The sequence below is a fragment of the Ambystoma mexicanum genome, chromosome 8 (genome assembly GCF_040938575.1).
Source record: "Ambystoma mexicanum isolate Mex_15411 chromosome 8, UKY_AmexF1_1, whole genome shotgun sequence".
Classification (NCBI taxonomy): domain Eukaryota; kingdom Metazoa; phylum Chordata; class Amphibia; order Caudata; family Ambystomatidae; genus Ambystoma; species Ambystoma mexicanum.
Window position 1 is genome coordinate 862,759,497 of NC_090929.1, and position 25,471 is coordinate 862,784,967.

The window sequence follows — 25,471 nt, forward strand, 5'->3', positions numbered from 1 at the left end:
AAGTTAACTGCTCTAAGTCGGCCCTATTCCCTCTCACTGACAACAAACAACCACCCTCTGACCTAAAGGATTTCACTTTGTCTGAATCCAACTTTATGTACCTGGGGGTATGGGTGTCCCGACATGCTGAGAAGTTACATGCCGACAACTATCAGAATTGCCTAACTAACCTGACCACCAAAACCACGAGCTGGACTAGACTCCCTATCTCTCTAGCTTATAGAATCGTAATACTTAAAATGGTAGTGTTTCCTCAACTCCTATACCGATTCACCAACCTCCCACTATGGCCAGCCGAGGAGTTCTTTAGGCCGCTACGCGGCATAACTTAACACCTTTCTCTGGCACTCCGGTGCAGTCCGCCTCAAGCTAACTACACTCACAACCCCCAAGGACTTGGGCGGTAGCCCAATCCCAATTCGCTTCCCATTGGTTTAACACCATTGATCCCCCTCCTCATGTCCGACTTGAAAAACTGAAGGTCAGCGAACGCACGATTGGTTCCCTCATTCTCAAGCCCGCCCCGCCCGATCTCAACTCAGCAGACCCTGTTGTTAGCACATCCCTTGCACTTACTAAAGTATGGGTAATAGTCGCTACGCCTCACCCATTCCACGGCGACATCCCTCTTTGGAATTTCTTTCCTGATGTTCCATACATCTCTCAATCCATGGTGTCTTGCTGGGCCGTGGCAGGGTTCTTGACTCTTCGCGATGTCTATGAACAGGGCAACTTTCTGGAGTTGTCAGACATTCCCCTCTCCCTCAAGCGTAAACCGTCAGCATGGCTACAATACTCTTCCCTCCGTAGGAATCTTAAAGCCAGATACCCTGAATTTCCCACAGTTCCACCAGACGATCCCATAATTGCTGAACTCTGTTCCGCCGATGCCTTCAGAGGGAAGGTATCAAGGCTCCACAGCCTGCTACAGACCAGAGCCACCCCCTCTTTTACTAAACTAAGGCTTAGATGGGAGGAAGATCTGGGAGTTGAGGTTACAGATGAATGTTGGTCCCGTATGTGTGCGCGCACCCAGGAAGTGTCCTACAATTCTAGGTTCAAATTACTGCAGTTTAAGGTCCTGCACAGATATCACCACACACCTACTAAGCTGCATCGCATGTTTCATGATTTTGTATGGGAGGACAGGTCAAAGAGACCCCCTCCTCCCCCCGCCCCTCCCCTGCAGTCCCCTCCTTGTGATGTCCATGACTCATCAGGGCCCCCCCTGCCACCAGGGCCCAGGTGGTGGGTGGACCACTGGCCGACACATCGACTAAACATACTGTATTAGGCTAGGCCCAGGAAACCATTTTGAAAACCAGAACGCCATCTTAAGACATGACTCCTTGTGCGCTGCAGCACGGCCCCCACCTTTAGAGAGTCCTCGTCTACCCTGTTGCCTCCGCTCCCTGGCAGATCCGCTGAAAGCCCGTTCCCACGACTAGTCGGACATGAGCTAGTGTTAGAGCAAACACTGTATCTTTCACCTTCCGCAGTGCATCATTATCCTCAGCGTGACCCGGGCAGCGGGGCTGGCTTGGAAAATAACTGTAAACCGCCCTTGATGAAACAAAAGCCTTAATCCCACACCAGGAAACTGCTCAATACATATATACATATATGCATATATTGCATTCCAATGATATCCCTTGTGCACGACTTCCGTGTCAAAAATCTACAAACCCTGTACGAACCGAAGAATGTGTCATTGTGCGACCACATGGTCACAATACCCAAACCCCCTCAGTATGCAAAATACACTCGGGGTCCCTGGCCTCCTACTATGTGCCTCTCTAGGGGTAATGTAATGTAAAGTGAATGATACCAAGTCTTTATGACATGACTACCCTGATGCTGCTAGAGTGCAAAGGAACACAAGTGCGATAGTATTGTGAGCTTATGTAAATAAGATGCATAGAATGCCATCAAGTGCAAATGTACAGGTTTAATGTGTATTACTGCTGTCAGCCGTGTTGGTCTGTTGCTCCTGCGTGCTCCACCGACCCTAATGCTACCTCGCGTATCATGTTTACAGTGTGATGCTAAAACTGCTAATATTGCAAATACTTACCCTATAGTGACTAATGGAATTGTAGATATAGTTAACGAATTCTGAAATGAATATATACTGCTGTAAATGCTATAGATGTGTGACCCCTTAGCCATTTTTTATTATGCGAATCCTTTCGTTTTACAGTTTGCAGCTTGCTAGAAGACTATCATTGTGGTCATATCCAAGCCCACCTCTCCTCCCTTCCCATTGAAGCCTGCCAGAGAAAGCAAAGGCCCGAGCGACACCGCCTCACCTCCCCCAATTCGACTGGAGCCGTTTCAGGCATTCATGATTCTCCTGCAGCTCACATGGCCACGAACAGCCACCTGAATTATTTACAGCCCAGCAGCAAAATCCGACCATAACCAGAGGCCAGAGGTGCCCTCCCACGACCCATCAGTTCACCCCAGATTAATGACGCTTGTAAAAGAAGACCCCTAATATTGCACCTACATTGTCTAAAAGCATCTGTCATGACTTCTAACGAGACCCAAAGCCTGGACAGCTTACCCCATGCCCTGAGACCCGACCCCGTGGCCTATGATACCTAGTCGACAGGATAACAGCAACCCTGTATTGAAATGTCGCCAAAGTACCCCACCTAATGCGCATTCCTCCTGTGTTATATTAACCTGTAGAATAACCTATTGTAGGATTTACAGGACAACTGACATTGCAGCATTGAATGAATGGGGTGTGCCTGGCCCTTAGGGCAGAAAGCCAAGAAAGACGTCCATCAATGATACTGACCACGCCTGACCGGACAGCGCCTCCCGGATGAGCCCAGCTGACCTGCCCACCCCACGTTGGCACCCGGCGGTGTCCACCAACCACGAGAGACGCATCACGGCTGCACATATAGTTAGTCGACGCCACCCAATCCCCTTGTACATGTGCCCCCTGTAGTGTGTAGGTGCCTATGACACATTTTGTAAATAAAAACGCCTGTCTTTGCTATTGTCAGACAGAGCGCTCTCGGAGTTTGCAGAGTTCTTTGCATGCCCTATTTTGACTTAGATCAAGCTTCCCTTAAGCTCACCCGCACTTGGTCCTAGCCTTATTCCCATTCGTGGGAGAGTCCATTCTTGCCTCTCATTGCGGGGAGGGTCGTGCTATCTGGGGACGCTCGCCTTCAATTTCTCACATGCTTGCCCCAGATGTGGCGCCGATCAAGCCACTTACATTCATATGATTTGGCACTGCCCTCACCTGACACAATTCTGGCGCGACGTATGCTCCACAATATCTGATATACTGGATTATACCATAGACCCTTCTCCTATACGCTGCCTCTTCCACGATTTCCCCACACTCAAGCGCGACTCTAGGAAATTGGCAGGGCTCTGCATGGTGCTGGCAGTTCGCTGCATACTATTAGGCTGGCTTCGGCCTCACGCTCCCACTTATGGGCAGTGGCTAAGGGCAGTCACCTGGGCACACGATACCGAGGAGGCCTGGGGGGCACTGCAACATCCCCACTCGAGGCCAAGGAACATTTGGCGGCGGTTTTGCGAATACATGTCAGCCTTGACCTCCAATTCAGACCCGGAGTTCTCTCCTCTCTCCCAATCTCCACGGGGTTCCCCCCTGTGATTTGTCCAATGTTTGGCCCGGGGCACACTACTTCCCCGGTCGTTTGCCCCTCCCGAGTTACAGGAGATCTCGCACTGTACTGTAATTCACCTTGTATAATGTGCACATTATCATGCTATGCTTGTTTCTGACCTGGTGGTGTCCTCTCATATGTGTTGTCAAGACGAATAAATAAAGTAAAAAAAAAAAAGCATGACTCGAGCAACAAGATCATTGCATACGCCAGCAAAGCATTGTCACAAATGGAAACTAAATTTAATGAATGTGATTTTTGAAAAGTAAAAAGATCAGATCAGGAAATTTAGCCCAATCGAAAATTAAGATTACCTGTGGAAGTAAGATACAGGCAGAATAAAAGCAGTCCAGTGGCTCAGGGGCTGGCCGAATTACATGACACTGCATTTGTAGGTTCTACAGAGGATTCAGAATTAGAAACAGATTTGATTGAATTTGAACAATCACCAGACAAAACATTTCATGAAGAAAAATGTCATCTCCCAACTGTATATGTGGATGGGTGTGCATACCATGTGAGTAATGACCCTGAAAAGGAGTCGGTGGAAGGAATTGGAAATATGTGGGTCAAAAATGATAACCCATCAGTGTGCATGAGCATAGGTCCCAGGAGTAGTAAGGTAGCAGAGTTGCCTGCAATTTACAAAGCAATGTCCACAGCAGTAGAAAACCAATTAAGAGAAATAGTTTTTGTTACAGACTCTTATGCCTGGAATAGTTGTCATACTTACCGGGACGGTAGCTGATAGGTCCTGGAGATTTCCACACAGAGTCTCGTCTCAAGGACCCTCTTGAGGGAGCTAAACATACCAGGTTCCATCCCAAGGTTCCCCTCCTTGGAGCTAAATCCAATACTGGCAAAATTGAGGGATCCTCTTCGAGGGTCCTGGCGGTGAGTTATATCCCGTAACCTTCCCACGCTCAGGGGCATGGTGGTACATGTTCTATTGGGGGGGGGGGAGAAGGCAGTCATGCGCCACAGGCCTTAGAGTACCGGCTCTGCCGAGGTTCCTACACTAGAGGCTAATTCTGGGGCAGTCCCTAAGGTTTCCAGTAAACACCCTAGATCTGCCAGTACCAGCTAAGCTGAGGGTCCTTCCTTCAAGGCTAAAATTTCACATAAGGCCCCTGACTCTCCTAAGGAGACTATTACCTCACTTTCTCCTGTGACGCAGTTCACATCAGGTGTTGACAAAATGGCAGCCCAACCTCAACGGACCACGGCAGCCATTTTGACTACCTCTCTTACGCCTAAGTTCACTACGTCTGGTGCGACTTCTTTTGGGGCAGAGAAGCCTTTTCCACACCATGTAGACAACAAGAACTCGTTCCGCCCTTCAATTGGCGTGCTCGGGCACCGCTGCCTCATACAGTCTCGCTCGCTCCTGGTTCTGCACCCCTGATCTATGTGCACCCATTAGGTGGAGTTCCTTCCTGTCAACCATCCTCATTGCGTTCATGGGGGTATGCCCCTTCCAAGCAGCCTCTGCCCACTCCAGCGCCTAGACCTTCGTTCGAGGATGCGTTTTTTGGGAAATTTCAGACATGTATGCATTCTGATCCCATGAATGCGTACTTTAAGAATCTGTTTAGGGAAATCTATCCTAGATTTCTGTACCGCCTCCTGCCATGTCAGTTCCTACGTAGGCCCTGGTGGTGCAACCTCCTCCACCTCTTCCTGTTGGACCTCCTCCACCACTTCCTCCTCTGCCTCCGCTTTCCCCGATGCATAAAACGTCAGGTGCACTGCCAGACAACACTTTAGGACCTAAGGCGTCATGTGCAGCTGATCAGTCTTCTGCTCCTGCTTGACTAGATGAGGACCAGGTGGACCAGGACAGTGATGAGCCACCCGCTCTATTAGAGCATTTCATGACTCTGTGCTGAACATGATGGCCCTGCTTGACATTCTAGTACCCGAGGCCCCCGCTCCACAGGAGCGGGTGCTTTCTGGAGCCTTTACTCTATCGCCTCCCAAGCACACCAGCCTGTTCGTCCAGAAGGACTTCTTGGCTGAGGCCTGCAAGGTCTGGGAAATACCTCATTCCGGGCAGCATCTCAACAAGAGGATTGACGCTTGATACAAGCTTCATACCTCAGAAGACATATCTTTGTCGGCTTGTCCACTCCCATCGTCGACTGTAGTGGCAGCAGCCACCCACCAGTCCAAGCCGACCTCTACATCCTCCACTGCAGCGGCCCAAATCCTCTCCGAAGAGGACAAACCTCTTGACGCCATTGGCAAGAAAGTCTTTTCCAATTTGGCGCTCCAACTTTGTCAGGCCAACACAGAGCTTATCCTGGCGGCGGTCAATGTCAAGCTGTGGGGGGAGCTAGCCGATTTCCAGGAATGTATTCCTGCGGATAGGCTAGAGGACTTAATAGCTGGTTTGTCGGATGCCAGAATGTTGGCACAGGATCTACTGGAGGCGGCTGCCCACCACATAGATAGCTCTGCTCGAGAACTTATGGTCGTGGTTGACATCTCCCGCCAAGCGTGGCTCCATGCTACAAAGTTCTCAAAGGAAGTGCAGGACAGGATCTTTCTTTTGATGGTAGGGAATAGTTCCATTCCTCCACAGAAGAGCAACTTTCGAAGACTAAGGTGCGAGTACTCAAACAGCCAAGTGTTTATCGGTCCTGGCGATAGCTCCGGGTAAGGCCCCTTATACACAGCGGTCAGGGTCCTAAACTCGGTCCTTCTCTGGATTCAAGGGTTTTCAGGATCGCGGTGCGCGCTCATCTGAGGCTCCGGTTGGTGGGCCCCGCCGTAAGCATCAGCGGCAAAGTGCCCGGTTTTTCTCTCGGCCAACAGTGTCAGGTAGTCTCCCTGGCGACAAATCATCCAAATGATATTCCTTGTTGGTCGCAAGAGACTCCGGTGGGAGGACGGATTGCGTGGTAAATTACCGAAGACCAAAGTGTTTGGTCAATTGCTTGCGCAGGGTTCCGCTTGCCCCTACACCACCCTTCATCCCTCCCTTCCAGCAGACTGGGTTGCCCTCCCTCAGAGCAGAGGTACAGAAACTTCTAGACCTCTGAGTGGTGGAGCCTGTTCCCCCAAGGGAACAAGGGGTGGGCTACTACTCCTGTCTGTTCACAGTGCCTGAACCCAACCAGGCTGTCCTGCGCACTATCCTCGATCTTTCCCAGTTCAATTTTTCTCTTGCCCAAGAGAAATTCAAGATGATCACGCTTTTCCAGATAAAGTCCTCTCTTCGGAAGGGCGATTGGCTCAGCGTGGTAGACCTCCAGGATGCATACACGCACATTCTTATTTGGAGCCCGCATCGAAAATATCTGCGGATCTCCATGATAGTGGAACACTTCCAGTTTCGAAGAAATGATAAAGAACATTTACAGAGGCATAGAATAAGAGCTGGTTTTCACCGAGCGGTTTAAACGAGTGAGAAAGGAGGAAGAAAGGGTCTTCTAGCTTCCTGGTGGTAGGGCGGTACTGTTTCTGGCAGGCTGGAGGGAGAGGGCTGTCCTGTGGAGCGGTCTCTTGCGAGGTTTCGTGGCTGGGTGGTACAGTACTGATGTAGAGTGTGTTCCTTGAAGAACATAATTCGAATCTGGGCAAGTGTCCTGGTAGAAACAGGCAGAGTTGTACTAGGCTGCAAGAAGGGCCTGGCATGTCAAGAGGGAGGCGATCATTCTATAAGGCAGAGAGCCCAGGGTGAGTATAAATAAGTCGAAAATCAATTGGGACCACTTCTGCAGGGTATTTTAATTAGCAAGTGTCAGCCTGGACACAGAAGGCAGAACATTTCTAATCCTTGAGGATTAAAAAAGTAGCCAGAATCAAAAGTATTAGCTGGGGTTTCTTCATTCATGCAGAGGGGGCCTTAACCCCATAATCTCATAATCTTGCTTCCAATCCAACGTTAAGGAACGAGTAGGGAATAACTAAGATCTGACATTGTATTCACATTGCATGGTTTTCAACGTCAAAGAGTGCCAGTTCGGATGTTTCAAGTTAGAGGGAAAATGACATACTTTTGAATTGCTATACTGACCCAATGCAAAGTGCTTATTGACATATAGTGTGTTCTGCTTCATTCTCACATGTGCCCAATACAAATGCTTACAACAAATGTTTCCATATCTCCCAAATATGAACTGGCTTGATTGTCTATCTGTTCTTTCGAATGTAAAAGTGCTTGACTGTGAAAGTGTGTGGTGGTTTTTATTGTGTCTTGAGCCTGTTCTATTTCTTGCTTCTGAAGATGAATAAGCATTAGGAATGGGTGGCACAGTACAAAGTCTGTAAACGCCTAGCTAAAATCCTGTTGTGTAAAAAGGTGGCAAAAGAGAATGGTCCGGATTCTCTTAGTCCTACACAACACATCATAACAAAAACCATGATGGTGGAGAGTAATGGGTAGTTGAAGCCTTTATTGGAGGTGTTAAACGCATACACCCTCCAGTGAGACACGTCGGTCGCCCCTGGGGATGGGGTTTAAACATAGTACTCACCCGGCTTATGGGACAACCCTTTGAACCCATACACAAAGCCTCTCCCAAGGACATCTCATACAAAGTTACTTTCCTCATTTCTGCTGTAACATCTATTTGAAGAGTAAGTGAACTAAAAGCACGGTTTGTTACCTTACTTTAAAACAAGGTGGTCCTGAGAACACATCCAAGATTCTCCCTGAATTTAATTTCTAAGTTGGACATAAACCAGTCAGTTGAATTCTCAGCTTTCTTCCAAAACCCACATAGTAGAGGAGCACGATCTCTTCATAACCTAGATGTGCAAAGAGCAGTAATGTACTATTGTAACAAAACAATTATTTGTGTCCATTGCTATAAGAAAAGGACAGACAGTCACCAAGGCAACTATTGCAAGATGGATTGTTAGATGTGTGCTACTCTATAGCTAACAAAACGCTGCCTTTCACACCAAGGACGCACACCACAGGAAGTACACGAGCAACCCCTGCTTTCCTAGCAAAAGTATCGCTGGAAGCCATATGCAGAGCTGCGACTTGGAGTTCAGTATACACATTCACAAAACACTACTGCGTAGATACACAATCAAAAGCAGACCCACAGATAGGGGCAGGTGATATTTAGAATTGTATTCTATAACAGTCCTTCAGCTCTCCCGTCTCCTTCAATAAATACTGCTTGCTAATCTATGCAAAGCATGTGAATCTAGGCAGATTCACAAGCTCTAGAAGACAAATAATACTTACTCGTAATAATCTTTCTGAAGCTTCTATTATCTTAGAATAACATGCACCCGTCCATCCTCCACACACAGGAGCAGAAGGGTGCATTCTCACATGAATTCTGACGTGTAAGGAATCATGGGTATGCATGGGTGGGGATAGTGTTACAGGGATGCACCTTTTTTCGAATCCGAAAGCAATATCTCTGCAGCAACCACTAGATGCTGGCCTATGCCTAGCATGTGATTCTAAGCAGATACCAGTAATAGTCTTTCTGAAGTAAGTAATATTTGTCATATTCTTGTTTTGCTGTGGATGGCTGATGGCCATGTAAGCTTAACAAGTACAGTAGACCAATATAATTCCAAGAGTGTAGAAAAGGCACATTTTTTGACGACCATATGATCTGTAATATCCCTTTTTGTAAGGTATACCATTGCAATCATTTAATCTGTGTGGCAAAGGAATGTGCTGAACTTTGAAATGCCACTACCTTTCCTGAAATCTTTTCAGAACGACCATGTGCTTTATAGGTTCTGCACTAAAATGATTATGGATGACCCCTTGCTTTGGGAGAGTGTCTTGGATGTGCTGCAACAAGTCCCATTGGTCTCCCTCATGAGATGGTTGTAGCTTCCTTTTTGAATCTTTTTTTATTTTGTATTTGTATAGTTAACTTGGTGGTTATGAGTACTCACCTGGATGACTTTGATAAACTTGGATTCGTCCATTCAGGCTTTCACCCAGGTTTTCAGCTGTTTTCTTTTCTCACCCAGTAGTTGAGTTGCCCAAGCACCTCCTAGGATTTTGTATCGTCCATGTGGCTTAGCGAGTAGCTTTTTCTCTGTGTGTTGAAGAGCAAGGATGTTCTCTCCTACTTGAAATGTTCTTGTGACCTTGTCTGTTGTGAAGTCTTTCCTGTCCCACCTAAAAGCGTAGCATTTGAAATGTTTCTATGCGTATCTTGTACAAAGTGTGCCACACATTTCCCCCATCTCGTCCTGGCTCTCAAAATATTCCGGTAACATGTCCAAGGTGTCTCATAGTTCCCTAACATACACCAGTTCAAAAAGCAGGAATCCAGTGGGGACTTATGGTGTCTTTTGCACGCTGAAGAGAACTATGGTATTAGTTCATCCCATTCTTGGACATCTTCCACAAGCTATCGCAAAGGATTGTGATAATCGTGTAATGCATTATTTCCCATTCATGCTATTCTTCTGCCTCTGTGACTTCTTGTCACATTCTGTTCACCAAATCCCCCTCACATTTTAATTGTGTGGACAACTCCATGGTGTGCTTGATTTACCATTTCTTAGATCCATCCATAGACCTAATCCCTATCCTAATTAATAACAATAAATGACAATGTAACCAAAATAATTATGGTAAGATTGCTCTCTTGTCTGTCTCTGAAATCCAGAGGTGGAATGTTCTAATCACGTTCCAAATCATTTTTACCATACTCTTGCATTTAACTCCTTGCGTCTGATGGAAAATACATGACTTAGTGGGATGCTCTCATTCCTGGAAGATATGAGAGTTGTAGGTGTTTTAAACCAGGAAATACTTGCCAGTCTTGCAACAGTTGCCATCATATTTGCTGCAGAGTTTTTAAGCTAGGATGAATTTACAATTGTCTTTTTCCATCCTTATTGGATGAGTAATGCTATGCATTGAACAGAATTTAACGGGCGCAGAATATGATTTTTGGCTTCAACACAACACTACATAGGCTGCCATGATGTTGCATGCCCTCAAGGCTCAGAACTCAGAGCGGATTGAAGCAGAATTAAAAAAACTGAGGTTGGTTCGAGGGAAATCCCTCATGCCCAAGCAACGGAGGAGTCCAGAAATGTGACAAATTGCTGTTTTATTAATCCAAGCAGGGATGCGTGCACAGATTTCTAAATCTTCCAAATGCACTCTCAGCTTATTACAGGTAGGCAGTGAGGTTTTAAACCACTGTGACCTCACAACCAAAAGTTACATTCCTGGACTGTAGGCAAAATGGGATTGGGTGAATTATAGCGTATAGGGGACAAATAATCTGATCGATCTGGCTGGATCTGGTAGCTCTGCCTGGCACCGCCTCAAACCCCTCCAACCTCCCCCCACCCCCTGTACCTCTCTTCTCCCCCCCCACCCCCCCAGGAGGCCAGTCCAGTGTAAGCCTTGTCAATTTAGGAAATGTACCTGCATGTGAACAGAAATGATAGGTGGGGGGGGTGATCTCAGAGCGCCACCTGGTTCTCACTAAAGTTACCACTTCTCTAACAAGCCCAGTCTCCATCTTCACACTGTTACATTTTTTCATCTTCTGTCTTCAGTTTGATGGGAACAAAATTTTCTGTCTGCCTCATATGAAGGGGTCACGTGCCTGGGGACCGTAAAAGTGATTTTCTCTGCTTGCATTTGAGGGATTTCAGCCTTCGGTCTTTGTGCGTTTCATCTTTTCTGCTTACTTGAACTCTCTCCCAGCGTTCTTGGCAACACTGGACATGGAGACTGCACTGCCAGCTCTGCTGTGCGTTTCTGAGGAAGATCAGTGTGTCATACCTCCCCCTGTGCTGGAAGCCTTCACAATTCATTTCAATGCAGCTGTGGTTTCCATTTTATTTTCGTGGCTGTTGGTAATTGCTTTTAAATTCAGCAAGCAGTTCATGTGTGTTCTTTTGCACCTGGCTAATGTCTCTACGGGTGTGTTCATGTCGCCTCTTCATGATTACTTTGGTGATGTCATCCATTTATGGTCTGTGGGGCTGCATCAGTGGGTGGCATCCATCATCTTGGGGGTATGCTGGGTTGGGGGATGGGGGGATATTCTGGGTTCAACAGCATGATCACCCATTAATTAGTGGATACTCAAAATTACCTGGTGCAGACTTGCTTCACTCGAGTCCACCATAGTGTCTTAAGTGACTTTCAGACAATTGTGGTCTATTTAAATGAAGACCTCCATCGGGGGACCCCTAGCTCTATTTTAATGTATCACTTGTTACTGCATGTCTAGCAGTTTTGTAGTGCCTGGTTAGTGGGAAAAGAAACCTACCTCTGGGTGATTGCCAGCTGTCTCACTAGTACTTAGAACCACAAGGTGGTCAGGATGCTAATCCAAAGGATCTCCAAAAAATAACATTGCAATAAAGGCAAATAAACCATGTTTCCTCTTGCTGGCTCCTGCCCTTAAGTAAGGGCATCATTTCAAGACTACAATCCATATTCCATTGTCCCATCTTGGGGATTGTAATGGGATTTGTGGCCAGGGCTATCAAGATGAGCATCTTAAGAAAAAGGCTGTAACGTGCACCCACTGTTGTGAGAAAGTTTGTCTTCTATACCATTTGGTGGAGCTTTTTTGTGATTGATTTTCCTTCAAAATATAATGTAGGTTTGCTTTCTGAAAAAAGCGAACTTCCTTTGCTTTTTACTATGGCTCTACATAATTGTCTGATGGGTTACAGATAGAATCCAGTGACCTCATAGAACATTAGAATTAAGAGGTTAATTTGTTTTATGATGTCAACTAAAAGTACAGAGGTATCCAGTTCACTTTGGTCGTTTTTACTTGGGTTCCAGGATCAAGAAAAAACCCCATGGTTACCTTATCAAAAGAGATGCTGATGGTATGCTTTTATTTATTTTGTGTCTTGAGTGTTTGCTTTTTTGTTAGTGCGGAGTCCAGGTTAAATAAAATACTTTAGAGACAATATGTATTGTAGGAGAAGTATCTAAAAAATGATGCGCTGCAATGTAATTAGGACGTGTCTGTTTCAGACACAATATAGACATCAGGATGTGATGGTGACCCAGTGAAAACCTGCAACTGGGACGTTACTAGATGGTATGTTACACTGGTTATAAATATTAACAGTACGGTTGAAACATTGAATATTTGATGCAAAGTGGGGTTATTCCAGCATGACTTGACAACCTTTTTCTGGTTACATGCTGCAGCATGTATTATATCCCTGATTTCCAGTTTGCAATGCCAATGTATTCTTTTTATTGTTTAGAGTGATCTTGAGTTTTTGCTTTATTTCACGGGTATGAACTATTCATTTAATGTTTGTGAAGAATGTTCTACGTTCTAGACATATAATTTTCATTCTGTTTTGTGTTTTTATGGAAGACCTTATTCGGAAAGCGGATGTACTGGCACTACACAAAATGTACCGAGGAAATGCTTCACACCAGGATGTTAACTGAATTGCATTTCTACTCTTCAAGTATAAATTGAGCATGGAGGACAAGTGTTTGATAATTTTTTCTTGTTGGTTATTTTTTAGATCTTTGGTAATACTTGGGTCCTACTTGCCAAAGGCCTATTATCAGTCGCTAGTGGCAAGTGCACATTTTGAGGCTTGTAATGTGTGTGTGTGTGTGTGTGTGTGTGTGCGCGCAAATATAAATATATATATGTATATATGTATGGAGAGATCTATATTGTATGTATGTCTTAGATGTCATTAATGATGTCATCTGTGACGTCGCCATTGTGGTCATAGGCTATGCAACAGGGGGTGTGAAGTTAAGGCGCCTTTAGCAGAATTTCAGGGGTTTTGTTGCGTTAAGTTCTCACCTTTAACGTCCCTGCAACTAAAGTTTTTTTCTTGAATTTCAAGGTTCTTGTTACTCTTTGCTCACTGTACATATTAGAACACTACAAAAAACCACTAGCCATGGCCTTTGGCCATGGCCAGTGGGCATGTCCACTCTGTATTTTAAGACACTTGCAACCCGTTGTTCAAAGACGTTAATCAATCGCAAACTGTTTTGACCTGCTTTGATAGTGGTGTTGTTATGTATGAAAGATTGCAGGCTTTCAGATCTTCCAATGTTTGTGGGCAATGCGCAGTGGGATTCAATTATTTTCCAAATATCACACACTTTGGTTAAGCAGCGTGCTACAAGCCCCTTGTTTTTATGTCCAGTATCTTGGTGACTGTTATATTTCACACAACCCCAACTAACTGCATTTAAGCAGCGCAGAAAAGGGGAAAGATGTCCGGCTTCAAGAATAACATATGCCCAGGTTATTCTGCCCTATAGCGAAAATCAAATGCGTACACCCATGAATCAGTAACTGAACATATATCTTAAAGTGAAATATACAAATGTAATTCAATTGACCTTCAAGACAAATAGCATTGCGCTTTAAAAATAAAAGGATAGAACACCAGAAAAATAACTTGACAGGAAATGTTCCAATAAATATGCTGACAAAGTATAAACGATGCTCACCTTTTAAACCCAGCAATATGTCTTGAAATATTCCCTGGAAAACAAAGTCGCAATACGAAACAAGTGTTTGTGGTCTTGTGGGTAAGCGTCTGCACTGGGAACATAACCTGAGTAAAGTCCTGGTAGCCAAATACTTGAGCAAGCTTGCTAACCTCAAAAAAAAAAGGGCAGGGGGTTTGCATCCACCCTCTGAAAACAAAGTTACGTTGTCCACCCACATGTGTCCTTTACTTGTGCCCATAAAAGCAGCCACATTTGGGGGCAAATAACTGCACCAGTGTCCATGATTGGAAACTCTCTTGCCACATCCTGGGCAAACACTCGTGACTTACTTGGCCTCTCATAGTTCCCCTCCTCACCCCTATGTCTGGTGTTCAACAATACTCTGCTTTATAAAGATAACTTGAAAAGTACACATACCATAGTGCCACTCAAAATCTTAATATAGAATTCCTTATAGAATTATGTTGGGTAAAAAGAAAACACTCGGCATCTGGGACTGTCCCCCATCCATGCAGTAACTGGGACCAACGCTGCTTAGCTTCAAAGTGAGGAAAGGGCTGGCCCCTTCAGGCCATGTTGCTCTAAGTGGTGCCTTACTTGGGACAATTTGTTAGGCAACCTGGCCTGAGGGTGCTGACCCGTTCCTCGCTTTAAAGCTAGGCAGGGTCAGTCCACGTTGCTGCATGGATGGGAGACCTGGATGGCTTCGGCAAAATATTTTTTTTTCACCCCCAAAGTTACTGTAGTTGTAAAAATATTAATTCTTTTTTTTAAAAAAGGCGCGACGGAGAGAGGACAAGACAAACTATCTTACTAGGCCTTGTGTCATTCAGATCATACGTCTTGTTTTACTTACATCCAACCCCCTTTACACATTGGGATGGTTGTTGTTTTAGAGACACATTGAGATTTTTTTGTGTTATGTTATGTGATATCTTTTGTGTCATGCAAATAAGTGAATTTTGTATTTCATGTTTTAGTAACTGTTTTTTAGTGTTTAGTACACTGTGTTAGGTGAGGGTAGTGTTTTATGTTTAAATTCAGTTCGAATTATTTGAATAAAAATTTGTTATACACATTTTTTAATCCATCATAGCAGACGGTCCATTTTGTCAGGACTAGTGATGCCGGAAAACCTTATAGAGTTCCTGTGTAAAGGGGGTTGGATGTAAGTAAAACAAGACGTGTTATCTTACTCTTTATTGTATTATACATATTGATATCCCTGTCAGTAGAGTAGGATGTTATTATAGGGACTGTTTATACCTATTTGAACATACTCCATGTCATTCAGATCATGCAAGAACAGCAACAAGTGCAGGGGAAGGGAGAGGAGCAAGTGCCAGGGAGAGGGAAGGGGGAAGTGCAATCAGGGCGGCAAGTGCAGCACGGCTCTGGGTAAATGCAAGGAGACTGGGGGCTGTAAATGTAACGGTTACAGCTCCTATGTGCACAGTAGGCCAGAGGAAGTGCAGAGGAGACTGATCATGGAGAAGCCTGGTACCCACTGAGACTCTAAGGGTAGCAAAGCAACCAGTTGGCACAGCAAACGAGTAGGTCTGCGGGGGAGGGAGAGAGAAAGCAGAGGAGAAAAGGATATAGTCGTGGGCTATCTGTAGTCATATTATGGCTGTGAATAACAGAAAAATGGCAGAAAGATCCCTGCCTCCCAGGCCCTGACCAAGAGTCACCCTCCTCTGTGCCTGCTCCCCACACACCCATTAGGGCCTCCTCGCCTCCCCTGCCCTCTCCCATTCTCCCCACAGCACATGCTGTTTCTGTGACGCAGTTTGCTTTCAAATGTCGGCTATTTGCTCTATAGCGGAGGCTACAGAAAGGCTTTGTGTTGCAAACTCAGTCCTTAGACAAAAGACCCTTAACACCCAAATTTCACTTGGTCTCTTCTTACCCCCGTCCCCCCACCTTTAGACTGATGGCATTTGTAGGTTTTTTGACCTACCTTTTTTTTCCTGTTTCATCTTCCGATACCCTCTACTTTATCTGCGACGATCTCTCGCATCGAGGAAAAACAAAGATGGCGGCTGTTTCATTTCTAAAATAAACCCTGTTTTTGGCAATTTACCAGAGATATAGCTTTCTATTTTGGAGAAGGGGCACCACCTTCTCTGTGAAATATATTTAAAACTACTGCACGGTATAACCCTAGACCACAAAAAGGCCTCAACGCTTTTTGCCCAAGTTGTTTTGGACCTGGTCCAAATCCGTCCAGCGTATTGGGCTGTGCGGTCCGGCAAATGTTTCCTTTTTTGTCTATGGGAAAATGATTGGGAAGTAGGCCACAACTTCTTTTTTTTTTTTTTAACACATTTTTACCAAACCTTGCAGTCTTGGGGGGCATAGAGGGGGGTAATTGACCGTGTCCGTAATTGACGTTAGAATTTCTAATTCATTTTTTCAAGGTTCCTATGGGAGACTGACTCCCCTTAACTTTAGGGCGGCGATCGCCGCACTATTATATATATTTTCAATATAAATATCTATGGCTCAAAATGTGCACTTGGCACCAACTTTGGCAAGTAATAGTTGAGACTTGGCGAGCAATAAATGGTGTGCTGCGTGTATGTGTAGAACTAAGGAGTGCTCAGTTAGCTTGACACAAAACAGGTACCAGGAGCTACTTTCGGATCCTCTGGTGTGATACAAACATACCTATGTAACATTAACTTTTATGTACATGGGAATGGTTTACATATAAGGCACAAAAAGTAAGTTTGCATATTACAGAAAAGACTCACATTGCCCTTCAACAGTGGATAGTCGGGACCACTTTGACCGTGTCTGGCCATATGGGAAAATGAACCCCAGAACTGAAATTAGTCCTGGTTTTAAATGGATTACTATGTAGGAAGCATGGAACGCCTAAGCTCAAGTGCAAAAGAGGAAGCACTCTGGTATCTAGAAACAGCCCTGTAGCTAGCTGCCTACAAGACCTAACTGTACTGTCTGTTTTAACAAGATATGTAAAATGTCCTTCAATTGGGGCCCAAAAACATTCTGACCAGAAAAGGGAATTTTAAGAAGCTTGTTCTTTTCTGAGATTTTACCTTCCAATTCCTTGCTTGTCGTTTAAGCCACCACAAATCTACAAATAGCCATAGTAGTGCTTTTAAGCCCATTCAAATTCACCTCTGTCATGATCCTATCCTGCATTTCGGTCTTTGCTAGCAGATCTTCACAAACCTGTTGTCCCTCCCAACCCCGGAATTCCAGCGCCAGACTCGCCACCACGTTTTGGCAATCCTCATCTAGGGACTGGGAAGAATAATCCAAATGAACCCCTTCACAGAATGCAAGTTTTAAACCAGTGTAACATTTAAGGGTAGCCTCAACTCTCCTGCCCACTCAATCAGAGGGAGCCAAGTTGGCAGAGGTTATTGGTGTTTCCTGTTACGTATCCTAAACCTAACTCTTAAGGTAACTGAAAACAAATATCTCTCCCCCCTCAACCCCCCCATCCCCCCCCCCCCCCAAAGGCTATAGTATGTCTATGAACGGAGGGAAGGCACTTTTCCCCTTGATTTTCTCACTGCACTGATGAGCAGATTACAAACAGTACAGGAGTCTTGGAGTTACCTGATGGTGAAATGTTTTAAGGTGATGCCATTGCTATTAAGTTGAGGTCTAGTCTACTGGCATTCTCAGATTACTGAGATGGAGCAGAACCATGGGTTTGGAAGCTTTGTAAATCTGTATTTCTAGATTCAACCAAAGCCCTGACATAGAAGCATATAAGGATCTACAGGGAGCTTCACCCAGTGCATTTGATCATTATATGTTAATAGGCCGCTATTATACCGCTATTATCAATGGGCATACACTCACATTCTGATTTCTGTGAGTATGCCGAATTGTTATGCACTCATGGCCTGAACAGTTTGTATACAACATTAACACCTCGAACCGTAACCTGTTTGTTTTTATGAACAAGCAGAGAGTTCAGAGCATGGTACTGTCCTGCTGTATAAGCAGACTAATTGCCCAGACTCAAGACACTTCTTTTCTAATCGTACATCATGGTGTAAAAGGGCTCCTAAAAGGAAGCATTGCTGTTTGACCTATTCCGATGATGGCATTTCAGTGCGACAACTGCTACATCGAGCGTGAGTCTGGAGTATATGAAGCTGGTTGAAGTGCTTGTCACTGGTCCTCCTTGGCTGTTCCTCTTAAGGTAGAATGCTGGTGCATGTGGATGTAAGACAGCTCAGAGAATGTTGGGTTAATGTGATGCATGTATGGTTCCATGAGTGTCAGTTAGACCTGAGCTGAGTCCGAGGATGGACCGGTGAGTGTCTCCACCCAATCTGTCTTCAGAGTAACTGGCACCCTGAAATTAAAAAAGCATAAGTGTACCTGCACAGTCCTGAAGTGACATGAGCAACTATCATCTTATGTGGTATAATATTTAAAAAGAAAATACTTGAGACCACAACATTCTGACAAGAATATAAAATGCCCATACTAGAATGTGAAAAGAAGTAGTGATCACAAAAGATTGTCCCATTGTTGTATAGAATTGCTGAAAGTGACCCCATCGCTTCTGGATGTTTTGAAATGCCTAAGGTGTGCTTTTTGGAGCCATTTTAAGTTCAATTAATCTGATAGTGTCTGAACCTTCCATGGCATACACCCAGGGTGCGCAGTGCTCCAGACAGGCGGCGGTGAGCAGATTCTTTCACACGCAATTCTTTTAATGGCAGTAGATTACGATAGGATATTTTACCATGATTAGTTTTGTGTGGTGAGTTGGAAGGGTTTCTTGTTTTCTTTAGTGGACTTGTATTACAGGATGTCAGACCTTCCCAATTCTAAATTGGAGGGGGCGTCAGAATGTCTGAAGGGGGTTCAACCTATATCATGTCAAAGAAACTAGGCTCATGCATCAATTTAGGGTTTAACAAATAGGTATCTTTATTTGTTATGTACAGTCAAAGGAAAACACCACGCCCCACACCTATCAGGTACGGACCTAATTGACCTGTCCCTACTCCAGACTCTTCACCTTTTATAGATCACTGGTCACCTGCCAGAATATAAACTTCAGAGTATTCTTGAAAATACTGCTAGGCCTTCCGGTTCACACATCCTGCCTTCTGCCAAACAATAAACCCATTCATTATCTCATAGTCCGTTGTTAATATTTACTTCCGGTGACATTGTATGAAGACTTCCAAACTACAGAAACAAGAATTCCTTGCATTAACATCCTGGTACTTAAGGATTTAACCTTGCTCTCCTGAACCTCCTCTGTCTCCCTGATTCATGAGGCTTGAAAGCACTCTTGGAGGAGAACATCACTGGACTGTGGTGGCTGAGTGCAGGTGGGATATAAAGGGCACCGCTTACCCCGCTTTTTTGGAAAAGAAATATATAGTGTGTTCTAAAGGGGCCCTCAAATGATTCGGCTAAAGAATAGGTTGGGCTTCTTAATTCTATAAGTGATGCGTCTAGACGATATCCTGTTTACTGTTACCCTTAAGTATTCATCTTAGAATGCAGGAAATGTCTCTTTTTTTGAGAAGAGGACAGGAAATGTTCTAGTCTTATTTCTGTCAACGTAGTCCAAGAGGTGTGTGCAAACAACGGTATGTTTAAATAATTAAAAGATTTTGACCCCATTATAGCACTTAATGTCTAGAAAACATCTAATTTGATGTGCATAATTATGATATTCCTATTGCAAGATATCCCTCATGCAGGAAGTAAATCTGCCTTCTAGTTAGAGCCTCTCAATTTTATAGTCCTGCCGTCTGTTCGGGTGTTGTTTGGTTCCCTAAAAACCTTTATTGAAGTTGAAGTCATCGTGGCACTTCTGTGAATTGTGCACATAACATTCTTCCCAGACAAGTTGCAGGTAAGTCAATGGTCATTCTTGTACATTTTTGTTCTCCTGGCAGATAACATGACATTTGTTTTTTGTTTGATTGAATGAATAATTGCTACACGTTTATACAGTGGACTTGACAATTTGAATCCTCCTGAGGCACTATAGTGTGCGTTATAAGCCCCCTTAATGGTACTCCTTTTTTTTTTTTTTTGGTTGTATGCGTTATTCGCCAAATCAATGGTACTGTTTTACTTCGACGGAAGAGAGGGTGTGAAATTCTTCAGGGAACTCTGACCTCTACAGATGATGCCCTAGTCCATTGAGCTTGCTTACCTACATGTATCCTGTCGCAATCTTTTCACGATCATCCGAAGTGAGCAGGCAAACAGATTCTTATTAAAATGGAGTTAAGTCTATTCTGTACAGAGAGTAAGGTCCATCATTGTGTTCATGTGAAGAAAGAAAACATGACAACCGTGTGATTTCAAGAGGGGACCACATTGACAGAGATGCGATTTCTGTCAGTGTTTGTTGTAGCCTCCTAGCTTTCAAAAGTTACCAAATTGTCCAAACCACACTTTTTGTGGATTGAGGTTGCATGTTTTCTGATGTAAACTGCTCAAAGTGAGAAACACTGCACCGCTAGCTTTGTTCTTAGGTTGGGCTATTGGCTGTTGCTTGCGACACCTATAAGCTGAAACTATTGCATTACAATACAGATAGGGGGAAATGGCACATGAGGAGGGACACACAGCTTGTAGACATTGTTTGGCTATTTGCCCACCCATTGACTGCCCATGGTCATGCTAATCCGTAATGCCATTCTCAAAGTTCCTTCCCCGCCCAAAACACTTCATGTGAACCTTTAGCTCGCTTTAATGAAGCCTCGCCATCAAACTTAGCACTCGAAGTGCCTGCCATTTTTTATTCAAAGCAGTCTTCTGTGAGTGAATGACTTAATTGGAGTTGTAAACCCGCTTAGGGTGTCTTAACCGGGTTGCCTTCAGCCACTCTATGTATAAGCACTCAGTGTGTCCGTCACTGAAGTCTTGTTAAAAACAAACATTGGCAAAGCCAACGGTTTTGCATGTGCCCACGTATTGGGCATTTGCCAGGCATTGCTGTTGGATGCCCAGGTACTCAAACCATTGTGCACCTTCTACCATCAATAGACAGTTAATACCACTACGGATGTGCCTGCCAAGTGCCTTTCCCATGCCTACACAAAAGCACGAGTTATTGGCATTGCCAATGCTGGTTTTAGACTGAAGTGGCTAGCAGATATCACGCTACAGTGCGTACGATCCATGTTTGATGCCTTTGATTGTCTCTTGGCAGCATGATTTGATAATTGCCAAGAATTGGTGGGAACTACATTTCTTATGTGATTAATTTGTAAAAGGCAATGCCATTTCTAAGCTAGCCCTTGAACAAGTCATGTGCCACTGGTGGAGACCTGCAAATTAGCACTGTGACAAAAGGACGAGTGGTTAAACCACCTATTAATCTGCCACCGTTTACAAACCAACAGTGATAAAATCATTAAGGTGAAACGGGCACAGCCAAGAGATATACCCTCTGTTTTTTGTGGTAACGTGGGTGGAGGGAAACTATACTCTCAAGAGGGTGGGTGAATGTGGTTCAATAGCAACACAAACTGCGAAGTATAACAGTCCAAAATAAAGGGAATGTCCAATTAAGTTTCTATAACGATCTATATACTTTAACTAAATACACCATCTGCAGTAACAACTAAATAGAAAAACACTATACAAAACCCACTCCTGAATAAAGAACACAGAATATACAGTAGAAGGAAAGCTGCACAGAACGGCAATTCAACAACCACAATGTTCTTAAAAAATTATGCTTTTCTGTGAAAAGGTGCACAAGTGACCTAACCAATCTCTTGGGCCCAAACATGCAGTAGAAGGAAAGCTGCACAGAACGGCAATTCAACAACCACAATGTTCTTAAAAAATTATGCTTTTCTGTGAAAAGGTGCACAAGTGACCTAACCAATCTCTTGGGCCCAAACATGGTAGTTCTGGGTCAATAGTACATTTCTGCTGGTCTTTGGAAGTTCGAAGACTTTTAAACCGTCTTCAAGCTGTTGTGTGAATGGATCAAACCAAGTTCGGGTGAAGCGAGTCGTGTTGGCCTAAGGGGTGCACTGGCGTTGGTTCGAATGCAGTGGCTCAGAGCGATTCGAAGGCTGTGTTCGAGTTATTCAGTAGGAGTGTTCACCAGGATTGCTTTGGGGTTGTGCCAGTTTAAGGCGTCTTAACCGCTGGTTAAGGTTGTCGCGTAACACTCAAGCAGTTCCAATTGCGGCCCGATGATAGTTCGAAGCTGTGATCCTGATGTTCCGGTGTGGGATTTGATGAAGCGGGGATTAGGTCAAGCTGGCCCAAGTCATTCAGTAACTGCTGATTCAAGTTGATGAGTGACACTCCAGCAGTTTGAGTCAGAGTCTGGCGATGAGTGGTTGATTCGAGCTGAGCAAGTGATGGACTTTGCAAGGATATAATGCTGCGTTGAGCTTGTTTGAAGTTGCAAGCACATTCGTTTGAAGGTTCAGTTGAGTGCCAAAAGCTGCCGGCCTGTCCCTCTAGCTGCAAACACAGTTCATATGTGGTTTGACTGGTTCGATGTTGCTGAACAGGGAGCCTTAGCTGATCTGGTCTTCCAGATGATGCGAGACCCCCTTCAGGGGCTCTAGGACAGAATGAGTCAGTTCAGGGTTCTGCTCTCCAAGCCTAGGGAGGTTTGGTGCAGAGTAGCAGATCCTGGACCTCTGCAAGAGTCAATCCCAATGTACACTGGGAGTGTGTAGGGGACCGAGCTTGCCTCCGTCTTGGACTGGTCCTTCACCTCACTGGTTTAGGGCTTTGGAAAGGTCAAATCTCCCTAAAGCGACCCAAATGAATTCCACCTCGGTGTTTGCTTCTCAAATTCATCTTGAGCAGTGGGAGGACCCTACTTTCAAAGGCAAACGTCCACAGGTGATTGGACTGCAGCAAGCCTGTTTTTGGGCTCCAATCCCTGTGCTTGAGACAAGTAGTCTTTGCCTTCTAATAACCTACCCAAAGTGCTATGGGCTAACGGAAGCAGGGGAGACCAAAGGAAAGCGATTCTGAAAGAAACCAGATGATGGAATCCTTCAGCTAGTCTGAGCTCAGTCTACACTATCTATCCCCTCCCCTTGTCCATAGCACTGAAAGCCTTTTTGGTATGCTGGCCCTTGGTGTGGGGCTAGTCCATTTGGGATGGGTGTGCCCTTTGATTCTTGTTTCCCAGGACATCTCCTGCTGTGGGAGGCTGTCTTGCCGGAGAGACGTGTTACCCAACCTCAAACAGCTATGCAGTCTCCTGCCCTGCCAGTTGGCAGTGTTAGGCTGTCTGACCAGAATACACACAACTCTTCCACAGCTGAGCTGGGCTTAAGGTGCCGACACATGTATGATGTCAAATTGATGTGGTTGTAAAATGTTTGAGAGATACTAGTCACCACACCTTAAACTCAGGTATGGCTTGTATTTAACGTTGACAACTGACACCAGGATAACTCTCAAAATTCGGTGGTTTGGTAACAGAGGTGCACATTGTGAATGCAGTCCTTTTGCTGAAGTGACTTGGTTGTCCGTGCAGTGGTCAAGCGGGCACCTGTGGCCCCTCAACCTGCTCTGTGCCAAAAAAGAGTAGGTGCTGCAGAGCAGAGTACTGATTCAGCTCCAAGTCTACATTATGCTCCCGCATGGAGCTTATGAAAGTGGGAGCCGGTTAGTAGATCACCCTTTCTAAGATGGAATTTCCTGCATCATTTTATTAATGAATATTTTAAAAAGCCAGGGCGTCTGCTACACTGCCAGATGGCAATTCCTCACAGGCACCTTTTCCACAAAGCATTCCTTTTATTTCATTTGATTGCATTGAGCAATTTCATCAGGCTGTCTCAACAATACCTTTCGTATAGGCATGCCTGCGTCGCTAGTTTGCAAACGTCAGATGATGGAAAGCTTGACATAAATGATTCACCTACTACTCTGCCTAGCGGCCTGAATTCTTCACACAGTTAAATCTGCCCTTTGATGTACAGCCTTTCGTACCCTGTGGGCTGTTTTCTTTTGGCTTGAGAGGGGAATGGTTTATAAACTGAGCGAGAACATGGGTCATCAGAATTGCTCTGTGGCACTCGCAGGCATTGTTTTCTGCGTGCTGTGCTGCATGTATAAAACACCAAAAACAAATTCCACAGAGGACTTGTTGGTCACTTTATTTTTGTGTTAATAATTAGACAATATTTACCAGCTCCAGGTGTTGTATGCTGCCGAAGGAAGTTAAGAAACCGCAGTAAAAATATGAATTGAGCTGAAAAATGTACTCTTAACTTGAAACCTTTACACATAGCGTATGAAATGCATTTCTTAAAGCCATAAGGGTGAGCATGTATTCAGCTGCTGCCCGTCTGTTCTGTGTGCTAATGTGAGGCAGCTTAAGTGGTATGCTTGTTTCCTAAGAAACACCTCGACACTTCTCTCTCTCTCATATTGCATAATTGTTTTGCAGGATGTTCTGAATAACCTCGACTCCTGTGACATAGAGGATGACGATCTTATGTTGGACGTGGATCTTCCTGAAGACACACCCAGCGCTTGTGGTTAGTATAAACTTTCAAATCTGGTTTGAATGTGGTCTGGCAGCCCGGCCCAAAATGTTGCTCTGGACGATGATTCATCAGCATCTCATCAGGCACTCCGCTTGCTACCTGTTCTTACACGTTTGATTGGCGTCCTGGTGGAACAATGGCAAATATATTGCTTGGGTTTTCATAAACCGGAAGAATTCGATAAAAACGCTTTTAGGTAAATGGTTTAACGTGACCTATCCTCGAACCCCTTTTATTTTCAGATCCACGTGGGGCTCGTGAGTGCTAAGGGACTCAAATTGTTGATTTGGATTGTGAATCTATAATGTGTTTTTGTTGTTTTCAATCTCTATCAGATTTATTTTCCTGTTCACTTCAGGGGATAGTGAAAAGTGACACGATCTAAAATAGCTCAGTGGATTAAGCATCTGCAGAAATATATACATGCGTTGCAAGGTGGTTTTACTTATGCATGTTCAAAAATAAAATAAATATCTACAGGTTTGAAGTCCAACAAGCCAGACTCCACCTTCGTCCTTGCGTGGTTGGTCTTAATAAGTGCAATTGAGTTGGGCAGTATTAACATCAGTTCTTTACAGGTCTTCCAAAATATGAGGTAGCAAGCCTTGTTTGAGAAAGTGATTTGTTATTCTGTGATTAGAAAGTGATTTGTTATTCTGTAAACCAGTGTTTTTTGTGTTATGAAAAATGTGGTGATGTTTTCTTTGTACAGGATTAGTTCTATTTTGCAGACCTGCTTATAAAACCAATACCATCCAATTTTGGGACCCTTGCACATATGTCTAGCTTTTACACATTCTTTAATTGTTGGAATGCTTGAATACCTTTTTAAGTGTTACACTTTGCATATGTAGAAGGAAAGGGGG

General features: G+C 44.5%; 1 protein-coding gene across 11 annotated transcripts in view; it reads left to right on the top strand.

The window, feature by feature from the left end:
* The window catches only part of CCSER2 (coiled-coil serine rich protein 2), a 1,037,685-nt gene that overhangs the window by 393,122 nt on the left and 619,092 nt on the right, over positions 1-25,471 (top strand). For all 11 annotated transcript variants that reach the window (XM_069610752.1, XM_069610751.1, XM_069610750.1 and 8 more), the window contains one exon: positions 24,506-24,596. In XM_069610752.1, the coding sequence (XP_069466853.1) occupies positions 24,506-24,596 (91 nt within the window). The remainder of the gene's footprint in view (positions 1-24,505; positions 24,597-25,471) is intronic.